Raw genomic sequence first — 21,292 nt, forward strand, 5'->3', positions numbered from 1 at the left:
GTTACCTGGAACCGTGAGTATCATAGAATAGGGCCCAACGCTCCGCCGGCTTTCCCGCTATCCACTGGCTAAACGTACCACGCGAACGACTAATGATGGTTTGGCCCCCCACCATTTGCGTCCGTAGATGGTCCTCCTGTGCTTCTTGCTGTGCCATCATCTTACGAGTGGTCTCATTTAACTCTCGCCATATCTCGTTGAACTTCGCCTGCTGGTTCTGAAGACATAACCCTTTGAACTTCTTCACAAGACCCTTATTGTGATACCTTGAGTAAAGGTTCGCACCTAAGTGTCGCATGCACCACCTTCTCTCCACATCAGGCCACGCAATGGAGGGGTTTGTGCTGGCATGTAGCACATCCAATGCATGCAAGAGGCCCTTATTGCGGTCTGATATAATGCAGACTCGTTCCCTATTACCGACGACACGTGTCCTCACCAAGGTAAGGAACCACAACCAACTATCATTGTTCTCACTCTCAACCAATGCATAAGCGAGAGGAATTATCTGATTGTTTGCATCCGCCGCCATCGCTGTCATTAGGTTACCATGGTACTTGCCACTAAGAAATGTGGCATCCACACATACCACCGGTTTGCAATGCCTGAAAGCTTCGATGCATTGGCCAAAGGACCAGAAAAACCTAATGAGGTATCGATCAGTGTTGCTGTATGACCCATCATCCAGCCTGATCGGCTCATCCGCCATGGCCCACTGGGTCCCGGGGTTGGTCATAGCAATCTTCTGCATCAGCCTCGGTGCGTAGTGGTACGAATCTTCGAAACTTCCAAACAACATCTTCAATGCCTTCTGCTTTGCTCGCCACGCGGTGTGGTAATTGATCAGCATACCCGTCTTAGTCTGCACCTCCTCCATAATAGATTTTGGCGACAAACATATGTTTATGCCAACAAGGGTGATGAGTAGTTGGGCTATGAACCTCGCATCAACCGCGTGGCTCACATTCCTAATAGCCTCTTCGCTGCATGTATGTGGGGTGTGTCTACTCAGCACAAAATAGTTCTCGTGCTTTGGCTTATGGGCTCGTACGAAGTAAGGACAAGTCGGATGCTTCGTACACCTAACCTCATACTCTGTATGGTTAGATCGGGCACACTTGTGGTCCCTTCTTGTGATTACAGCATAGTTGCTGATAAAGTGGATGACCTCTTCCCTGTTCTGAAACCGTTGCCCCACCTGGATGTCGCTATTATGATATCCCCAATTAGATAGGGTGTTATACTCACTGATGGTACAATTTAGCAGCCCAGCACCATGAAAGTACTGGATCGCCGGCACCGGGTCATCATTGTCAACACCTTCTTCGTCGCCACTACCACCGGCTTCATCATCCATGCATTGTGCATCTACCTCACCATGGTCCACTTCGGGTCCATCCGTACCCGAAGTGCCCTCCCCGACATTCCCTCCCGCCTCATCATGCATCACATTATGGTCTAATCCTTCCACAGTAGCCACCTCTTCACCATGCACCGGTCGTGATACTATGGTTACGTACACTCCTATTTCAAAGTTCTCCTCTAATGCCTTACGTGAGTACAAGGCCCAAGCGTTGTTCGTTCTCAAATCGAACAACGTATGGACAATGAGCGAGCTGTTTGGTACAGGCCGTGGCCTAACACCCTCTAGGATAACATTGTAGGACTGCTGGTTTAGACGCAAAAGGCTCATAACATGTGTTTGTAAGCCTTTTAGATCAATTGGTAGCTCAACCGTACTCTCTACGTGCTGGCAGTTCTGAATGGACACGAGTCTCCCATGCAAAACAGCGGGACGTTCTCCATAATAAATATGGATAGTCATAGCGTCTCTGCTAAACAAACATAAATGACCAAATAACTAATTAGATGTATGTTACATACGTACTCTATTTTAGCTAATGCATTAGCACGGAATAAATACTATACTTACTGTAATTCCTTTTTTTATTCTAAGTATTACAGTTAATGTTACACTATAGTTGCTTCTGTTGCGAGATAATAGAATATACAAATAGTATACCTACTCTATTTTACCAACTTAATATCATTTATCTAAATGATTTGAACGATCTACTTGCTCTAATTACATTTTGTAATCTAAATATTACGATTAATATTACACTATAGTTGCTTTTGTTGTGCGATCACAAAATATGCAAATATTGTACCTACTCTGTTTTTCCAACTTAATATTACTTATCCAATGTATTCGAACAGAATAAATACTATATTTGCTCTACTTATATTTTTTATTCTAAGTATTACAGTTAATGTTACACTATAGTTGCTTCTGTTGCGAGATAATAGAATATACAAATAGTATACCTACTCTACTTTACCAACTTAATATCGTTTATCCAATTTATTCGAACTGTCCACTTGCTCTAATTACATTTTCTAATCTAAATATTACGATTACTATTACACTATAGTACCATCTATTACAAGATCATAGAATATGCAAATCTTACACCTACTCTATTTTAGCAACTTAATATCTACATGCTATAACTATATTTTCTAATCTAAATATAAGTACATACATAATCTATGATTCAAATAAATATAAGTACTTACTACTAAGGAAGGCTGTCCTGCTGCACCGCAGCTCTTCGGGCTCGACTGCTCACACTAATTTGTTGCTCTGCTCTTCTCTCCTCTCTGCTCTCCTCTCCTCCCTGCTCTCCTCCTTGCTCTCCTTCTTGCTCTCCTCTGCTCGCTGATGCCTCTTCGTTGCTCGCTGCGCTGCCATTTAAAGCCTCACCGAGCAGACAACAGCACGTGGGAGAGCACCATGCGCCATGCAGCCATGCAGCCGGCCAAAAAACGTGGGGGACAAAAGGACAAAAGTAAAAAGAAAAGAAAAAAGAAAAGTAAAAAGCACGACGTGACTTGACGTGACAAAAGGGTATTTCGGCACACGGTGTGCCGAATACAATACGCTTTTTGGTTGTATTCGGCACACAGTGTGCCGAATACAGACATTTTCGGCATACCGTGTGCCGAATACAGTGTATTCGGCACACGGTGTGCCGAAAATACCTTTTTCGGTACACCGTGTACCGAAAAATCGTTTTCGGCACACCGTGTGCCGAATACATGTGCTAAAATTGTAAATACGAAAAATAGTTATCCATTTAAGCAAATACGGTCACGTATGTTGTACAAAATCGAATTTTTGCCCCCAAAAAAATGATAATTGTCACCGTTGGTTTCTTTGACGCAAAAATCCATCAGATTATGTGACAAAGGACGGGGGGGGGGGGGAGAATAAATATGCCTCTATGGCTAAACTCGTGGCACGCCAATGAAGAGGATGCAAGAGAATCCCATGGTCATTTCATAATGACAGTATATCATGCTTTCACAAACTGTCTGTGTATATCGTGGGAAAATAAAGTGGCTGTACGTGCGTTCAATTTGTGATTCTATCTGCACCAAGAAGCCGAACTTTCGACGGCCAAATTTACCATTCAAATATTTTAGCATTGGTGAAACCTCTGACAACTTATAGAAAGCTTTATCGGCAAACCGATAAAATTCATAAGGAAAGATGTACCCTGAAATTGGGAACGCAAATGGAAATTTTAATGAGTATTGCACAGCGCATAGATACTCTTTTCATTTACAGATATATTTGGAGAATAGGCGCTATTATCACGAGTAACAGTAAGAAAAAAACGTGCCGAGAAATGCAATACATTTTTTTAGACCAGAAAGCAGCAGATTATGAGCTAAATTGGATGGCAAAGTTTGTGTTTGGGATCAAGCTGGAGGAGGAGGATAGCACTCGTTGCAGGCCGGCGGAGGAGGAGAGCACTCCGGCAGGGTTGGATCAAGAGTGCAGGGATCACCTCTGCGGACTAGCGGAGCAGGTTTTGGAGTTGGAGGTGATGGTGAAGGCCTTCCTGCAGACCATGAAATTCAAAATCAAGTTAGCTTTTCGTGCAAGTGTAGTTTGTTGCATATTTTTCACTTTTCCTCGTTATTATATATGTATACACAAAGACCTTGTAATTTGCCAAAGCTTAAGTTTTCATTTTTGGCCTTTTTAAGCTTAGGTTTTCATTTTTGGCTTTTTTCAGCTACAAAATTTAGAACATGTACTAAAATTCGGAGCCTGTTAAATAGAAATAGCTACTAGTGAAGACTTGTGTTTTTTGTTTTCCTTAACTATCTGTGATTGTTCTAACTAGTACACATTTCACGCCGTATGTTGTATAAACTAGGAATAGAGTCCCGATTGTTGTCCAAGGAAACATGCTTGGACTGCTGTGATAATGTGACTTAGTCCCAATTGTGATAATTGTTGTCCGAATTGTTCTATAGAGCTTTGCAACTAAATTCAAAAGAAAAGAATGTAAGAAAGAACAGACCTTCCACAACAGCAGCTTGGAAGGTGCAGACCACCATGGTACCCAGCATCAGCACCAGGAAAACCACGACGCCAGGGTCACGCCTCATCTCCACGTTTATCTCTGTAAGTTGGTATCGTCTTGTTCGATGAAGATTCGTTACCTGAGGCTGCAATCCTGCAACTGATATTTATATAGACATATATAGCCAGCCACAGATGGAAAGGGGATGGAAAGTGCTGGCTTCTTTTCAGACTAAGTCACAGCTCACCCAGCTCTCATGAAAAAAGGTCACAGCCCACCCTTGACGACTTGGAGTCAAGTCATCTGCGTGTTTGTCGACAAAGATGGCCTACTAGGCTCCTCGTTTAGCAATGTCAGAACGCTCAACAAGAGAAAAAAGACATGACGATTACGGGTGGTCGGTTCGTCTTCCCAGCCACGAATATCCCACGATGCTTCGCTATAAATTGTGCGGCATGTTTCTCTTTTTTTTCTATCCTTGCATATCCTTGTCTAACAAGCTTCAGACTCTTTGGATGTGATAGTTTCCCAAATAAAACCTTATTATTGAGAAACTACAGTTTTAGAAATCAGAACCACGCAATACCATGGTTTATAAAAAAAAAGTCTTAGCTGATGTTCAAAAATTCAAAAAGACCACAATTTTGTCCATGCTATGATTTTGAAACTTCAAAATTTGTTATATCCACACACCTCCGAGCTTTCCAAAAGTAGATTTTTGCAAAACCGTACTATTTTCTAAAACTTCATAACGATATTATTGATGGCAAAAGACCTCCACATGCTACGGCAAGAACCACCAAAGCAGGTTTTGATTCGTAGCACAAATTGTTCCACCCCGATAAATTAAATTTCAACAAATTGGAGATGGATGCTAGCATGTATGGTATTTGTGCTCTCAAAAATAACAGATTACAAGATGGCAAAAAGAAAAGCATAGGTGCCTCAGCTAATGTCCTCCATGCCAACTATATACTACCAGTAAATCCATTTGTCTCAACTCCCGATATGATAATCCATCTCTGGGGTAGGAAGAAATGGGAAAATTGTCGGCTCACAAGCAGATTTGAATCAGTCACTAGTTCTGCAAAAATGTTTACACAGGTAATATAATTAGTCTGCAAATATCATTGCCATGTTTTGTAGCAGTCCTAAAGAACTGAAAGCAATCGAAATAGTTCAATGAAAGATTTATCCAATTTTAGTTCGCTTGCCTAAATCCAAATAGTTCATAAACTCTAGTTTGGATTAATATTGATAAGTATACACACCTATTACGGAATCTGAAAACTGCAATAGTATTCCTATATGGCATTGGTTGTGCTTTATCTACTTGACCTCTATAGAATAAAAATGTTCAAAGATCATTTAAGGCTACCATTTGAACCATATAAATCATCACGCCCAAGATCAAAAAATAAGTTGAAATTCATAATTGTCAATTCACATGACAAAAAACTAAATCTGTAAGTCAGTGTCACACCTTTGCCTTTTAGAATTAGGCTCATCAATTCGGTCACGGTTATGTTGATGCAAACTCCTGGAATCACTTGGGCCATCCCTTGCTCTGTTTGAGCTCTCAGATGCAGTCTGCATCCAGCACCAATGTTACAAACCAATTAGGAGACTAAATGTGTTAAGAAACATAATAAGCACAAACTGCACTTGCCAGTGAAGGGGTGCTGCTACTGTCTGGTGGGCCACTTTGATGTTGTGTTTCAACTTGGGAGATAAATGGCATAATTTGTCGGACCATGTTAGCAAAGCGTAGCTCCTCCTCACTGGCTCCTGACACTTCTGGTGTTCCACGATTTCTAGCATCTCCCTGCTCAGCAGAAGCCATTGGTGCTTGCTGACTTGTGCCATTGGCTCGGCCATTTTCTCCAGAAAACAGTGATCCAATCCACTGGAAACTGTCCATTATCTGAGACAAAGGACCCAGGCCGTTCTGCTGCCCAGGGGAGGTCTCAGAGCTATTTCCCACATTGACATCAACTGGAGCTCCCAGATTAGCTGTAAAAAATCTACTGATGATCAAAAAAGCATAATACAACAAAGCTTTTTATTTATTTTAGAAGGCCAAATGATCAGTATCAAAACACCAGAATGAAGATTATTCAATAATGGCACAACATTCATTGAGAAAAGCATCCAGGAAAAAAAAAGGAAAAACAAAAGGTAGTGCAAATTCATGTAGAAAGTACGAGTGCAAACGAATTGAATACCATCAGATGTTAGTTTTCAATATCTTATCCGACATTTTATAAGATTCGGTGTCCAAAACAAATACCACCAAATATCAATACAAAATTTGATGGTGTCAAATACAACGGGAATAAATGTGCAATACTCCTTCCGGTCAGTAATACTAGTCATTTTAGGCAGGGTAACAGGTACCAAAAGGCAGGTATAAGTATCCTCTTTTGCCCCTATTAACTATTTAGTAGCAAGACGATTCATGCACTGCCTCATCCCCCTCCTTATCTGAATCTGATCAATTAGCAGAATCACCTGCCTGATCAATTAGCAGAATCACCTGCCACTTCAGATTCAGCGTCAGCTCTACCGGGAGCTGTCCAACCCTATTGCACCCTAGTAGAAACTATCCAGTTTATTGAATAAATGCAACACACCAAAAAAACGTAGAAAATAAAGATGAAGTGAGGAAATCTCGCTCACCTGCTTCACGAGCTTGAGATGACTGAGGAATCGACTGCTGATTAGGATGGGTACCATTAGGAGCACGTTCAGTTGGAGATTGATCACTAACATTGGTGTTTGTTCTTTGTTGAATTCTGTTGAGCAGTGGATAGATAATATCAACACCTCCACTAGATGAACGTGACGGAGCACGACTGATGCCAGCAGGCATGGCAACCACTGTTCTCAGTGGCAACAGTCTAACTCCAGACTCAACAGAAAAAGGAGCACCACCTGCAACCCCTGCAAATGCTTCACCAATATTTGTGTGCAAAGCATCTCCTGTCCTATTTGTATGTTGCTGTGCTTGTGCACCAGCTGGTTCACTTGGGTTGGTACTGGCTACAGGCACAGGCCCACCTAACAATAAAAAAGACTGCATTTAGCAACTACCATCACCGGAATCAACAGCACGACAAATAGTTAAAACAACTCAAGAAAAGCAGCTAGCAAGATGCAGTGAGGTTAGTATAACTAACCCCACTAATAGTTAAAACAAGTTTGCTGTGAATTTTCAATTGTATTATTGTTCAGTAGTTTTCAATTGACAAACCCAATTTATTCTCTCTTTTTTTTGGGGGGAGGGTTTTCAATTAACACACCCAACTTATTCTCTTTTTTTGGGAGGTGAAACACACCCAACTAGTTCTGGTTTATATAGTATGCCAAAGAAAACATCAGATTGAAACCATCAATGATCCACTCTTAAAACCTGGCAACTCCACTGATTTCAAACCACCTGCTAGTGATTGTAAAGTCCAAACTTCCTATTGACAGGGCCACCCTGCCTGTACTGATTTATTTAGTATTCCAGATTAAGCATTGAATCCAAAATTCATGATCCTGATTGCCAGTCTTAGAAACAGGCAGTTCAGCCATCTATTGCCATTTATGAAAGAGTTCAACGGGCTTGCATTACATGTTGACCCTAAGATTAGACATGACAATTTTATAAGCAATTCCGGTCGAATAAATGTGATGTCCGAACTCAATATGATGGCACCCCAAGAGGAAGATTTAAGGAACAGAGGATAAAGACATTGGAAATTACTCACTTGTGTGGACATGGATCTCAACATCTCTTGGGTGTAGAACAGAGCCTTGCGAACTAAAACTAGAAAATATTGGACCCATTTGGACAGATCTTCTTCCTGGAAAAAATGGAACAGGCTGAACAAAATAAGTTAGCACACGGGGAAACAGGATTTTTTTTTTGGGGGGGGGGGGGGGGGGGAGGGGGGTGTGGGGCGCTATCAATGAGTTCTGAAATCAAAATTCTTTAGTAACTCACTTCAACCATCAGAGGATTTGGCCCGGATGGAGATATGTAAAGAGCTGCTCCAGAGTTTACAACCGCTTCTAACTGAAAAGAAGATAAATAGATCAATACAAAAGTACAAAATAATTTCAATGTTGAAATAAGGTCAATATAGTTGTTACAAAAACCTACAGATGCCGGATTTATACGCAGCATCATTGTGGTGCGGCCAAGTTCTAGAAGCAAAGAACCAAGGTTCTGGAGGAGAACACCTGAGCGCATCGCATTACTTTGAAGGTTCCTCCTACTTGCAGAATCAGTTACATTAACAAGATCTCCCAACTGAGTTGATAGTTGCTGGATTGATTTGACAAGAAATTAACTCCGATGCACACATAAACGATGTTCAATTGGTAATTACAAAATAAATAGGGGAAATACTTCAGAAGCAGAAAACTGAATAGATGCAGCAGAGTTCAAACGAGAAAAAAAAACATGGTTATGCATGGGAATCATTTAAGTGTCTTTTATTCGTATTGAATTGCTACAGCCTACAGTGTACATATCACACAAGAAATTAATACATTTCAATACTGCATTCAATTTTCTGACTAAACAGATTATTCAATATCAAAATAAAAGCACTCGTTTAGTTTGGTCACATATTAAAGTATAATCAACATTGCATTGCTTTCTAGGTACAATACAATTGACTGATTGGAAAATAAAAAGAACTTTTAAAAATAATACTTGGGGGCATGGAGTATATATGTTCTATTATTCTTTGACAAGGATGCTGTACATATTCTTTCTATAAGTTGCACATCATAGCTTCATGGTACAGAAAAATGTGTATTAATCAGGGAGCTCATGAGAAATTGGATGTGAATGTAGGGCATTTGATAGGGGTGGATCCAACTATGATTATTGGTGGCTAGATTTAAGAAACTGACAAGTCAGGGTCCATGGATGCCAAAACACAAATTTTACAGTAGCATATATTAGTACAGACTAAAGGGGACGTCACCATCCAAATAGCTAGAATTGCAAATATCACATCAGAAATATCTGAGGTTTATTATCAATAGAGACCAAGTAAAAGGCTAAAAGCACGGTATCCTCAACTCAGCAGCAATGAACAGAAAACAGATTAAAATAACCATCAAGTAGCTAAATTATCCATGAGATTAGCTAAGAGATACCCGCAAGACTTTGAAAGATGTGACTTACAGATAGCAATGCTCCAGCCTGCTCAACAACAATTTGTCTAGTAGAGTGCATAGTCTCGGCTAGCAATGCTGCAGTAGGAAGCCCAAGTGTGGAAGCTGAATCAGGCTGGCTTTCCAGATTTTGAGTATCAAGAACACTACCTGCAGTTCTGTGTTCCACATTACCCTCTATCTGTCCTGTAGAAATGAGAAATGGATGTGATTCCTATAGTAGAGTATATAATGGATGTAGCTCACAGAAGAGCAAAGTCAAACCATTTTGATTAAAGCCTTCCCTCCTAAATGAGTCCCTCATAAAGTCAATGTACTGAGAAATAGTTGTCAAGGAATCAGGGATGAGCTACAAAAGAGTAATATGTTAGTGACAACACATCCAGATATTTCGATATCAAGGTGGGCATGTGACAAGGATCAAAACATATTTACATTTGGTTGTGATGACCCATATGCCGGTTCAGACTGGAAGAGTAGAGGACCCTGTTGTTGATCAAGTTCAGCCCTTACATTATCTGGGATGATAGATTGTGTAGCCTCTGAAGGTCTAGTGTCAGAAGGTGCTGGTGCACCCTATTGTCAGAGAAGTTATTTTCAAATAAGTTACTTTAATTTCCATCTAAACAATCTAACTACATTAAGATCACTGGATTACCGAAGATTGTGTGCTGATTGGTCCAAGCAGGCTTTGGATAATCTATCAAAAGAATAACAAGAATTTTGAACATAGATAAAGTGATATGTCAAATGTAGAGGTTCTTCAACAAAAGTAGGGTGACAGAACGTCCTAGTGCAAGCAGGAATGTAGGATCACCTGGGCGGCAAAAGCTGGGAGTTCACTGCTCCCATGATCCACATTAACAGCCTCAAGTACAATACTTCGAGCCACTGTGGGACCACGACGACGACCAGAATTTGATGTGTTAGCTGTAAAATTGTAACAATTTACAGTGAGTAGAAGTTAGCATCCAGAAGGGAACATTGAAGGGTGAGTTCTAAGATGCAAAGTGCAATTGTCACTCTAATATGCTACCAGTGTTCAAAAAATCAGCCGATCAGTGATTAATCGGCCCGATTAATCGTTGATCGGCAAGGGAACGAGTCAATTTCGGTGAAATCGGCTGGCCGATTAATCGGTCTGTCAGACCGATTAATCGGGTTGACTACTGATTAATCCCTTGACCACCGATTAATCTCCTCCCTCAAAACGCATCGCAACCTCAGTAGCGCCAGCATCTCACGTAGTTGCACTAGCCCCTCCTCAAGCCCAAGCAGCCGGCCACTCGGGCGCCCGCCCCTCGCGCCACCACAGCTCGAGCTCCCGCTGCTCGGGCACCACTCAGCTCCATCGCCTCCTCATCAAGCTACCGCCCCTCCTCAAGTCACCGGATCTGGAAGGGCACCGCGCGCTGTCGACCCTATCCGCCGCCACTGACAAACCCTATCCACCATCGCCGCCGTCCTGTGTGCGTGTGAGTGAGAGAGAGATCGAGAAAGGGGCTGAGGGAGAGGCAGAGAGATAAAAGAGGGAGAGAGGTGGGCCACCAGCCCAAGAAGAAAGAGGCCCACCCAAAGAGAGATATATCTATTTTAGTATTTTTCCTTCTTATACGTGCCTATTCTAGTATATTATATTGCTAGATTACATAAAAAATAAGGTATATTCCTTACTGACCAACCGATTAATGGTCGACCGATTAATTCAGTTAATCTCCGATTAACCAATTAATCCCTACTCCCCGGCCGGCCGAGCAACTACCGATCACTGATTTTTTGAACAATGTATGCTACTGTGTCCGAAATGCTCTGCCTAGACATGTTACAGGCTAGAATTATTTGGACCGAGTCCAACAAAGACTAGACCATCAGAGATCAGTTCTTCAAATAGTGAATAAGGAAGTTTGGCTGTAAAGAGAAGCTAAAGTTGATAATGTATTAATTGCCATATAATGAGTGGCTGTGCGCAACATGCTTGACCGTACTTACAGAAATATGAAGACAATAGCACAAAAACATCAACGTTATGGAAGAACCAAAACACAAAAGACGAAATGAATGTCGAGCGCAGATAACATTCAAAGGAACAAAGACTACTGCATCTTGGAGAAGCAATAAGTAAGCATGACTAAGAAAAATGAAGGCAACACATGAATCACATGACAATTTGCAAAATTTTAGGTGTTCCTTTAAAAGAATAGATATAATAATAAGCCTTTTGGAATTTGGGAGTACAAAACTGATAGTTGAACACAAAACCCTAAATGTCTTTTGACAGAAGCTGACACCACATGCTAATTTTGTTCCAACAGAAAGGGGTGCTATGCTAACTGTAGTGGACCACTGTCTACAACGCTGGAACTGGATGGGCATGCCATGAAAACCACACATTATACCATGCAAACAAAACAACATACAGTGATAAACCTAATGATGTTGGCAAACATGACAATAACATACTTCCAACATCAAATATTTTCATTGCAGTGAAGAACTATTCAAGAACTTGAAAATTAACAAATGTTCTTTCAATTTACATAAAATTTTAACTAATCAATAAAAAAAATAAAAAGTCTACACACGAATTGTATAATTTATTAAGTTTACAAACCTTCAGTTCCTGCATTTCCTGATGTAGCTGACTGGCCTGGTTGTCTAACAACAAGATGCAATGTATGACCATCTTCAACATCTATAATGTCATTAAGGAGAAGCATTTTCAAGATAAAGATAAGGACCGAGCAAAAATGTAAAATTAACTTATTTTTTCTACATGATCAAATAGAATCTTTCCTTGGGTTTTAGCAATATGTCGGATGAATGATGACATGAGGAAACTCCTCGTAGTAACTAGAATTTGGTAAAATGGTGCCAAGCTTATTGCATCCTCTGTGACAAGAGGAAGCCACAAAAGCTAAAAGGTAAGTTTTATTGGACGGTGATTCGACCCGCGATGTTGTATGGCGTAGAATATGGCCAACTAAAAGGCGACATGTCCAGCAGTTAAGTGTCACAGAGATACATATGTTGCAATGAATTTGTGACCAGAAAATAAAGGATCGGATCCGAAATGATGATATGTGTAATAGGGTAGAGGTAGCACCAATTGAAGAAAAGCTTATCCAACATATGTTAAGATGATTTGGACATATCCAATGGAGGCCTCTAGAGTGACCTATGCATAGCAGGATACTAAGGTGCACTGATAATGTGAAGAGAGGCAGATGTCGAACAAACCTGACATTTCAGATTTTGCCAAAACAATTTTGTCAGAATAGCAGGGAGGAGCTTGTAAAGAGAGACTTGAAGGAATGAAATATCCCCAAAGAACTATACATGGATAGAAGCACGTGGAAGTAAGCAATTCACATGCTAGAACCATAACTTATGCATTGGTCTCCTTGTACCGTTATTACTTTTACTATTACTAGTACCTTTATTATTATTATTGTTGTTTTCTCATCATCTTTTTAATTGGGTCTTGTTGGTTTCATCTCTAGCCTACCCCAACTTGCTTGGGACTAAAAAACTTTGTTGTTGTTGTTCTAACTAGAAATTGACAAGCCTTTGCTCAATTATATAGACACAAATAATCACAGTACAAATTGTGGATGTAAAACAGATATGAATTATCAGTATTTCTCAACCGCCATATTCACAGGATAGGAAAATAGTTAGATTTTGCCATTGGATTAACAATTTCTCACCTATTTGAATTTAATAGACCGAATGACAGAAAACTGGACATGGAATAAATAAGCAAGCTTTCTTGCAAAAATGGTAACAGATGTTATCCCAACACTGAGCAATTAGACAATTTTCAAAGAATAGGGCAATATTTGCTGTGCTTGATCTCATCTACTGATCAAATCCATGGAACATGGTCTCTGTAGATGGAGTAAACAAACCTCAGAGACAAACAGAAAAAGAGAACAACAAAAAGAATGAAAAGCTTAAGTAGATGAGGATACGATATGCAGACAGGAGTTCATCATCCTTTAAGACTCTACCACGACAAATCAGGCGCTGCTGTTCAGACAATATTCCAGTTACAGTAGCAATTTTTTCCTTTAACAGAGGAACTGGCACCTGTAACGGACAATGGATTAACATATGGCATGCATTGACAGAAAACAATATTTAAAAAATATTTCAACACACTTGTTAGTTTCAAAGTTGTAGACACACAGATTTTTTGTTACTCACCATCAATCTAGTGGCGAAAGGACGCTGATGTTAACACATTAAAACCCATCACCACTGCTACAACTACTTCGTTTTCATTTCATTTGTTGACATGTTCTTAGACTTAGAGGCTAGGTTAGCAAGGGAGATCTACTGCATAGTTATCTATGCTCAGTCTCGCACTGTGCCATACTTCCATCTATGCAGCAAGATACAGCCACGTGAAACTATTTAATCAAGATAATCTTACATGCACATTCAATATTTCAGAAAGAAATCATGGTGAAATTTACCAATTGGAATTAAGTTGCTCCTCGAAATGTTTGGACACAACAAGAAATGACTTTGCAACAAATTACTTCATGAAAATGAGGAAACGTAGGATATACTGGAATACAATCAAAATTACTTGGGGAAATTGAACAGGCTAGCAATTTGTAATCATATATATAGGATGTGTTAGTAACCTGCACTAAAGAAAGGACAGAGAAATTCAGAAAACACAATAATTGTGAACAAATTTTGCATGGAGAAAGCCTAGAGTTTCTAATCAAAAGTAGGAAACCATAAAGAACAGTGCAAATAACCTACATTTTAATCCCAGAAAGTAACTATATAATCACAGAGTTCGTGAGATGTGTATTCATTATCAACTTACACATTTATTCACACGCAAATTGTATGTCTGAGAATCCAAGGTCTTAATTTTGATCTCGATTGTAGTTTCCGAATCTCCAGCACAATGTGACATTTGTACATCTGAACTACTGTCCATGATCTCCTGTACTGAAGAAAATTAGAACAAGAAAAGGCAACTGAATTTCATGTAATTTGTTTCATCAATAAGTGTAAACGAAATAGAAAAGGGGGGAAGTCAATTGCATATTTCGAATCCATAATAGGATTTTGTAGCCTAACCATCCAGGGTATTTTTATGTCTGTAATGATGCAAGTATTTAAAGCATCTGTTTTTTGAATCAAGTTGCATAAATTATTATAGGGCTCTGGGAAACTAGTAGCAGAACAGATTATAATCATACTAAAGAAAATAATAATACTATTACTATAGCTCCATGCTGCATTTATTTTTTAGCAACTCACCCTAATTATACGAAATAGACATACTGAAATAAATATATGGAGGTTATGGTGATAGTTAAGCAGTAAAGCAGATGTACAATGTTGAAGTACAAAAGAAGGGTAGGTAAAGAACTAATGATACATGAACAACATGCATAAAATCAGAAAAACATACCACCATAAAATTCCCAAAATACTAAATATATTTCCCAAAGAAAGAACAAATTTAAATCCCAGAAAAACAATAGGCCCATATTAGAAAATAAGTGGCAGCGACCTATTTATAGACAATTGTAGAAAATAAGTGATTTGCCGGCTCATTACTACGGTTCTAGCCCAAGTGTAAGTACTAGTAGATTGGAATTTAGTAATGTAACTATGTCATTTCCTTCAGATAACCTTTAAGAATTTCACTTCAAAAAGAGGTGGGTGCTTAACAGAAGCACTTCATTTTTTGGTGGGGCAGAAAGAAACAGTGTATTCCGCTTGCTTCCTATCTCGATGTGGATCCAGTGGCAGTTTATCAAAATCATGCTTGAAGTGGCAGGACGCAAGAAAACCATGGAGGAGAACATAAACATTGGATGCCAGGTCGGCAGTGTTCTATATTTCCTCTCAATGCCTCAATGAGTCAATAGTCATAGAACAGCATTGTTCCTCACCACTCTCTTCATCCTTCTGCAAAGACTTACTCTCCATCAAGCGCAAATCTCTCAAGGGTCACTGAAGCTGGCCACTGCACCAGATAGGAGACATCAAAGTTCTAAAAGATGCCCATAGCATCCAAGAGGCAGTACAACGCCTTATTTGCTCTTTGTAAATTAACTCATACCTTTAAGTCAAACGGAACTTACAACTTATGTTACCATCAGCACTAATTTAAGGGAATTAGATGCCTCTACCATGCCCTGTATCGAGGCTTAATTGGCCATGCAAAGAATATAATCAGGGCAACCTGCACAGAACCCAGACTCAAAATTCATCTACTGCTGAGAAATGAAACTTCATCTTTCTGTCCAAAAGAAAGCAGATATCATATATCTCCCTTCACAAAAAAGACTAGATCATGTACCTTGCAAAGGCTTGCATAACTCCTACAAGGCCAACTAGCAACACAGGTACCCGCCTCAAAAGCCCAGTGTAAAATACAATGACATGCGCACTCCCATCCTAGCAGGAATTGCAACCCTAATCGCCACTACAGGAACACACCCATCACCAAAAACAGCCCTACTCACTGCAACTGCCAGACTTCCCTCCACGCGTAATCGATCACCCGCACAAACAAGAGCCCCTTGTTCCGCCACCCCGCACGACAACCAACACAAACTAGCAGTCAATCAATCCCCCAATCGCCCAATCTACCGTACAACCCAAACAATCAGGCAATTCCGTCCAAACACAACCACCGGCGGAACACCCACGATGCACCGCCGCCGTACTCGAGAGCGACCCGCCGCTTCCTCCGTAGGAGCACGGGCATCCACCCTCCCGATACACACGGAGGCCACAGCACGAACACCCCGGCGCCGAAGCAGTAGCATCCAACAGAAACAAATCCAACGGGACGAAGGAGGAGACCGGGTCGTACCTCGAATCGACGGCTGCGGATCGCCGGACCCTAGCTGCCGGAGGAAACCCTAGCACGGCGATATTTTGGGGGAGGCAGGAGCCCGGGGAGGAGAAGAGGGAAGGTGCGAGGAAAGGAAGCGGAAGAGGGAGCACGGACGCGTGGGGGGGGGGGGGGTGCGTTTTTCTGGAAGTCGGGTTGTACTTGTATCACGGGCGCAGCCGGCATTACGCGACCTCTTATCTAAACATGGTCAAATGGGCCGTTCGTGCCGGTCTGGCATGAGTCTGATTCGGCACGGTCCAGCTACGGCATGGTCTAAACGGTCCATTTACAGTAACGGATCGTACCGTGTCGGTCCGCGTACCTTCCCCTCAGTCCACAGCACGGTTCGTCGGTGACCGTGTCGTGTCGGGCCGACCCGAGCACGATTTTGGCCCGACAGCCTGGTCGGCCCGACGAGCCGAAATAGATAAAAAAATATAAAAAATGAAAAAATACATAAAAAATATATAGAAAATAGATAAAAATATAAAAAATAGATAAAAAAATATTTAAAAATAGATAAAAAAAATATTTAAAAATAGCTAAAAAATTAAAAATAGAAATAAAAAAATAGAAAATAGTGCCGGGCTGGGCCGTGCCCGGCCGGCCCGACTTGACCGAGCCGTGCCATGCCGGCCCGTCGTGCCGTGCCGGTCCGGCCCGTCGGTAATCGTGCCGTACCGTGCCTGGGCCGTGCCTACAGTGCCGTGCCTCAGGCCGGCCTAGTAGGCACTACCCATTTGGACGTCTTTACTCGTATCCAGTACGAAACGGCGACGCAGAACAGTACGCCAGCTGTACCGCACGAAACGGGTACTAGCCCACTAAAACCCGTTTCTTGTCCGTGTACCATATTATCATCTTTAAGAGACTCTCTCGAATTTATATTTTATATCTTTATATAGGAGGATATCTCTAAAATATTTATTTTTAAAATCTTTTTCTCTCCGATAGATATCCTATTTGTGACTCCATATATTTTAAAATTTGTTGGAAGTTCCAACCGCTCGGTCATACGACACGCCTCGTCTCCCTGTGCACGCCTATTGCCGCCCATGCCGTCTCCCTTCTAGTTATCCCGAGCGATGTCACGTTGTCTCATGTGGTCACGCCATCATGCCATCGATCCCGAGCGATCGTCTCGTGTGATCGCGTCATGCCGTTGTTCCCGAGCGGCGTGAGCCGAACCGAGGTACGAACCATGGATCGCGAGTGACCACACGTTGTCGATCCTGAGCGGACACGCCGTCGATAGCGTGTATACGTAGGCTCTCGCCTGCTACCCTGGCCTCTCGTGTGTATGCAGCACCTGAGGAAATATTGATCTGTTTTGTGATGAGTTGTTGTAGATTTCTCATGCAAGAGGTATTAGATTCATCGTCATCCGATGATGACGATGAATTCATTATTGCTGTAGCACATATAATACACAATCAATATCAGTTTGACAATGAACCACACCATAACGGATCTGTCCTTGGCATCAAGCAGTTCATCGGAACAAAGAAAACAGGGCATTTGAGACTGTGTCAAGACTACTTCTCGGATGATTCTACGTACAGTCCTACTTTGTTCAGACGTGGATTTGTAATTAGTACATATATTTTTATTTGTCTTTGTTGTAGATCGTGATATGTATTGCTCATTCTTATCATACCCACACAGGTTTAGAATGAGACGTTCTCTGTTTGTACGTATAATGTGTGCTGCAGAAGAACATGATGATTACTTTGTGCAAAAAAGAAATGCAGCTGATAAACTTGGGTTAAGTTGTTTGCAAAAGATTACCGCATCATTCCGTATACTAATTTGTGGAGTAGCAACGGATGATACAGATGATTATGTTCGTATCGGAGAAAGTACTGCTATAGATAGTCTTAAAAGGTTTGCCAAATCTATTATTAAAGTATTTGGAGGCGAGTATTTGAGATCACCAAATGAGAATGATACTGTGAGATTACTTGCACTTGGGGGAGGCAAGAAGTTTTTTGGGAGTGCTAGGATCCATCGATTGTATGTATTAAAAGTGGAAGAATTGTCTAGCTGCATGGAAAGGTATGTGCAACAGTCATATTCACGAGCATACAATCATTTTAGAAGCCGATGCTTCACAAGATTTTTGGATTTAGCATGCTTTCTTTGATTTACCTGGGTCTCATAATGATATCAATATTCTTCAACACTCCCCACTCTTTGGGGAGCTAGCTGATGGTCATGCTTCAAAAGTGAATTATACCATCAATGATTATAATTATATAATGAGATATTATCTTGCAGATGGCATATATCTTACATGGACCACATTTGTAAAGATAATATCATTTCCATTAGGCAATAAGAAGAAATATTTCGCCGAAGCTCAAAAAGCAGTTAGGAAGGACATGGAACAAGCATTTGGGGTTCTACAAGCTCGCTTTGCCATTGTTCGAGGACCAACACGATTTTGAGATCAAGACATACTCGAACAAATTATGAGAGCTTGTGTAATTATACATAACATGATCGTTGAAAATGAGCGAGATGAAGGACTGGAATACTTCAATTATGATCAAGTAGGAGAAAAGGTGGAACCTTCCTATGAGGATATGCCTGAACTTCATAAGTTCATTGAAACTCACAGAAAATTTAGAGACAAAGAAACTCACTCACAACTTCAAGCTGACTTAGTGGAGCACCTATAGAATCGTCATGGAAATCAATATTAACGATAATTATAGGGGAAAATAGCTAGTCCTGATGTCCTGCAACGTTTCACTCTTTGCTATACATGTATTTGGATACTAGCCCAAATTTGAGTCAACAATCATATATACAAAATTTGAGTCCATAATCATATATACTTTACTGTGTTTATTAAGAGCCCAAATTAAAAATATGATTTGGCTACAAGCAGCATTGGTCTAAAGTTGTATTTTACACACAATACAGGTTCAGCTCACCCTTGATTGTCACCAAGAGAACGAACAGAAATGCTACACCAGTATACCTGACCATATGGTGCCACAGTAAGGTCAAGAGCAGTACACTACAGCTAATCTTTAACTACTTTGTAGTTGTTCGGAACTGATTAGCAAATCCAATTATCTTTACGACCGGGGAATCACCCAGTTTTAAGGGAAAAGCTGCTCATTCTGCAAGCTAGAGGATTATACATAGCCAATAAGTTTTGGCCTAGTCAAAAATATGGCACAACATGCTACACAATGGTAGATTCAGCTTGGAAGAAACATGTAGATAGATTTATACCAATTCACCAGACAATCCAAGTAACATTCATCAGTAAGGTCAAGAGTAGTTGATCAATTCACAACTCACAATAAGAATAAGATAGTAACAAAATCAGTCATACTAATCTTATCAATTGTCCAACATGACACTATAGCAAGTCACTATTACTGAGACTCAAACTGAAATTAAAATAACCCAGGCATCGTATGTATAAGCACACAAGTAGCAACACCAGTAGCACATAAGTAACAGCAGTAGCAGCAGCACACATCTTGTGGATCAACTTGAGTTGTTCAAATTTCAAGTCACTATCTCATCCTACAAGCTCCTGTAGTATTGTTGTTGCGGGCCAGACATGCCACTAATGTCTATTGACATAATTCTCTATTCTTCCAATATTTTCTTGAACTCAAACTCTTTGCTCTTTAACTCTAGATTTTCTTTTTCAAGTACAACCCTCTCTTCTTTCAGTGCATATACTTGTTTGTATCTCTCATCTTTCTCTACATCAGCCTCTTTCTTGTTAGCCCATAAATTATCTAATGCCTCCATGTACACAAGAGCTCCACCTTGACATAATTTTTCTTTGTCGCTCTTCTTACCTATTGGTCTCTTCGATATAGAATACTCTGGACTTGCAGCCTCACTCTCATCAGGGCTAATAGGAGTAGATGTTGCCGGAGTTGAAGTGTCAAATGTCTTTTGTTTTTTGTGAGATGACTCTTGTGTCTGCCTATCAATCCACTTTGGTTGTGTTCTTAAGAGATTTCAGCAATGCATGAATTGCAATGACTTATTGGTCTTATCTTCCGACTTGAACAAAGTGCATTCTATACAAGTAAAAAAAAATGCCAGTACGTTTAGCACCAATTCATGTTGATGTATAGACAATAAAAAGTATAGGGGAAACTTGTCAATAACCCTATGTTGGTAAGACACTCCGCTTTGCTTTCTACCCTCAATCCGGCTTAGACATCCAACAAACTTGTTGACATTTTCTTGAATAGTAGACCAATGGTGCATGAGGGAATTTTGGGTGCGATCTGAGATGAAGTCTTTGTTAGAGTGGAAATAATAAAAAAATTCTTCCAATATGTAGAACGAGATTGATCGGTGTCTTGGACTGCATCCATACTAATATTGAGACACGCCAACACTAATATTTCGTCTTCCTTCTCACTGAAATTTTTGATATTTTTTGGTTTGGCCTCACGCTGGGAGTAACTTCCACAACTAAAATATGTAGAACGAGATTGATTGGTGTCTTGGACTGCATCCATACTGATATTCAGACATGCCGATACCAATATTTCGTCTTCTTTCTCACTGAAATTCTTTGATATTTTTTGGTTTTGTCTCACGCTGGGAGTAACTTCTACAACTGGTGTTACTTGCTCCTTAGGTGGGCTACTTAGTCCATCCCAAGTCAGTTTATTGCTCTCTTCATTCATCAAGATAGTATAATATCCATTTCTGTCTATAGTCCTTATTAAATTCATAAAAATGTCAATTGTTTTAGAACACTATACATGACAACTGTCAACTATGCAACTATTGTAAAAGACCTAGAAAAACGCTCATTGTAAAAGACCTAGAAAAACGCTCATGCACTCAGAAAAATCAA

General features: G+C 40.5%; 2 protein-coding genes across 8 annotated transcripts; both read right to left on the minus strand.

The window, feature by feature from the left end:
• On the minus strand, nt 1–2,871 carry LOC133899268 (uncharacterized). Its single transcript, XM_062340247.1, has 2 exons — nt 2,581–2,871; nt 1–1,835 (listed from the first exon to the last, which is right to left on the minus strand). The coding sequence occupies exon 2, from the start codon at nt 1,823–1,825 to the stop codon at nt 2–4; it is 1,824 nt and encodes a 607-aa protein (XP_062196231.1). The 5' UTR covers nt 1,826–1,835; nt 2,581–2,871; the 3' UTR covers nt 1.
• Nucleotides 2,872–5,116: 2,245 nt separating this feature from the next.
• Nucleotides 5,117–16,554, minus strand: LOC133898261 (ubiquitin-like domain-containing protein CIP73). 7 transcript variants are annotated; one of them, XM_062338884.1, is made up of 18 exons: nt 16,417–16,554; nt 15,658–15,780; nt 15,488–15,561; nt 14,404–14,526; nt 13,532–13,649; nt 12,172–12,252; nt 10,378–10,490; nt 10,219–10,260; nt 9,996–10,136; nt 9,825–9,909; nt 9,571–9,746; nt 8,533–8,697; nt 8,374–8,445; nt 8,138–8,252; nt 7,062–7,442; nt 6,052–6,395; nt 5,866–5,972; nt 5,117–5,466 (listed from the first exon to the last, which is right to left on the minus strand). In XM_062338884.1, the coding sequence occupies exons 3-18, from the start codon at nt 15,497–15,499 to the stop codon at nt 5,454–5,456; spliced, it is 2,088 nt and encodes a 695-aa protein (XP_062194868.1). In that variant the 5' UTR covers nt 15,500–15,561; nt 15,658–15,780; nt 16,417–16,554; the 3' UTR covers nt 5,117–5,453. The 7 variants fall into 7 exon arrangements, with proteins under 7 accessions (XP_062194868.1, XP_062194866.1, XP_062194867.1 ...); XM_062338882.1 differs by having other exon boundaries at nt 14,404–14,531; XM_062338883.1 differs by lacking the exon at nt 16,417–16,554 and adding an exon at nt 15,898–16,344 and having other exon boundaries at nt 14,404–14,531.
• Nucleotides 16,555–21,292: the final 4,738 nt, after the last annotated feature.

Source organism: Phragmites australis, chromosome 18 (assembly GCF_958298935.1).
Source record: "Phragmites australis chromosome 18, lpPhrAust1.1, whole genome shotgun sequence".
Classification (NCBI taxonomy): domain Eukaryota; kingdom Viridiplantae; phylum Streptophyta; class Magnoliopsida; order Poales; family Poaceae; genus Phragmites; species Phragmites australis.

Coding starts and splice junctions, on each gene's coding strand:
- LOC133899268 (XM_062340247.1), bottom strand. CDS start 1,825: ATGACTATCCATATTTATTATGGAGAACGTCCCGCTGTTTTGCATGGG.
- LOC133898261 (XM_062338882.1), bottom strand. CDS start 15,524: ATGGAGAGTAAGTCTTTGCAGAAGGATGAAGAGAGTG. Junction 10,491..12,171: donor AGGAAATGCAGGAACTGAAG/GTTTGTAAACTT, acceptor ACAATTTTACAG/CTAACACATCAAATTCTGGT. Junction 6,396..7,061: donor ATCTCAAGCTCGTGAAGCAG/GTGAGCGAGATT, acceptor GATTTTTTACAG/CTAATCTGGGAGCTCCAGTT.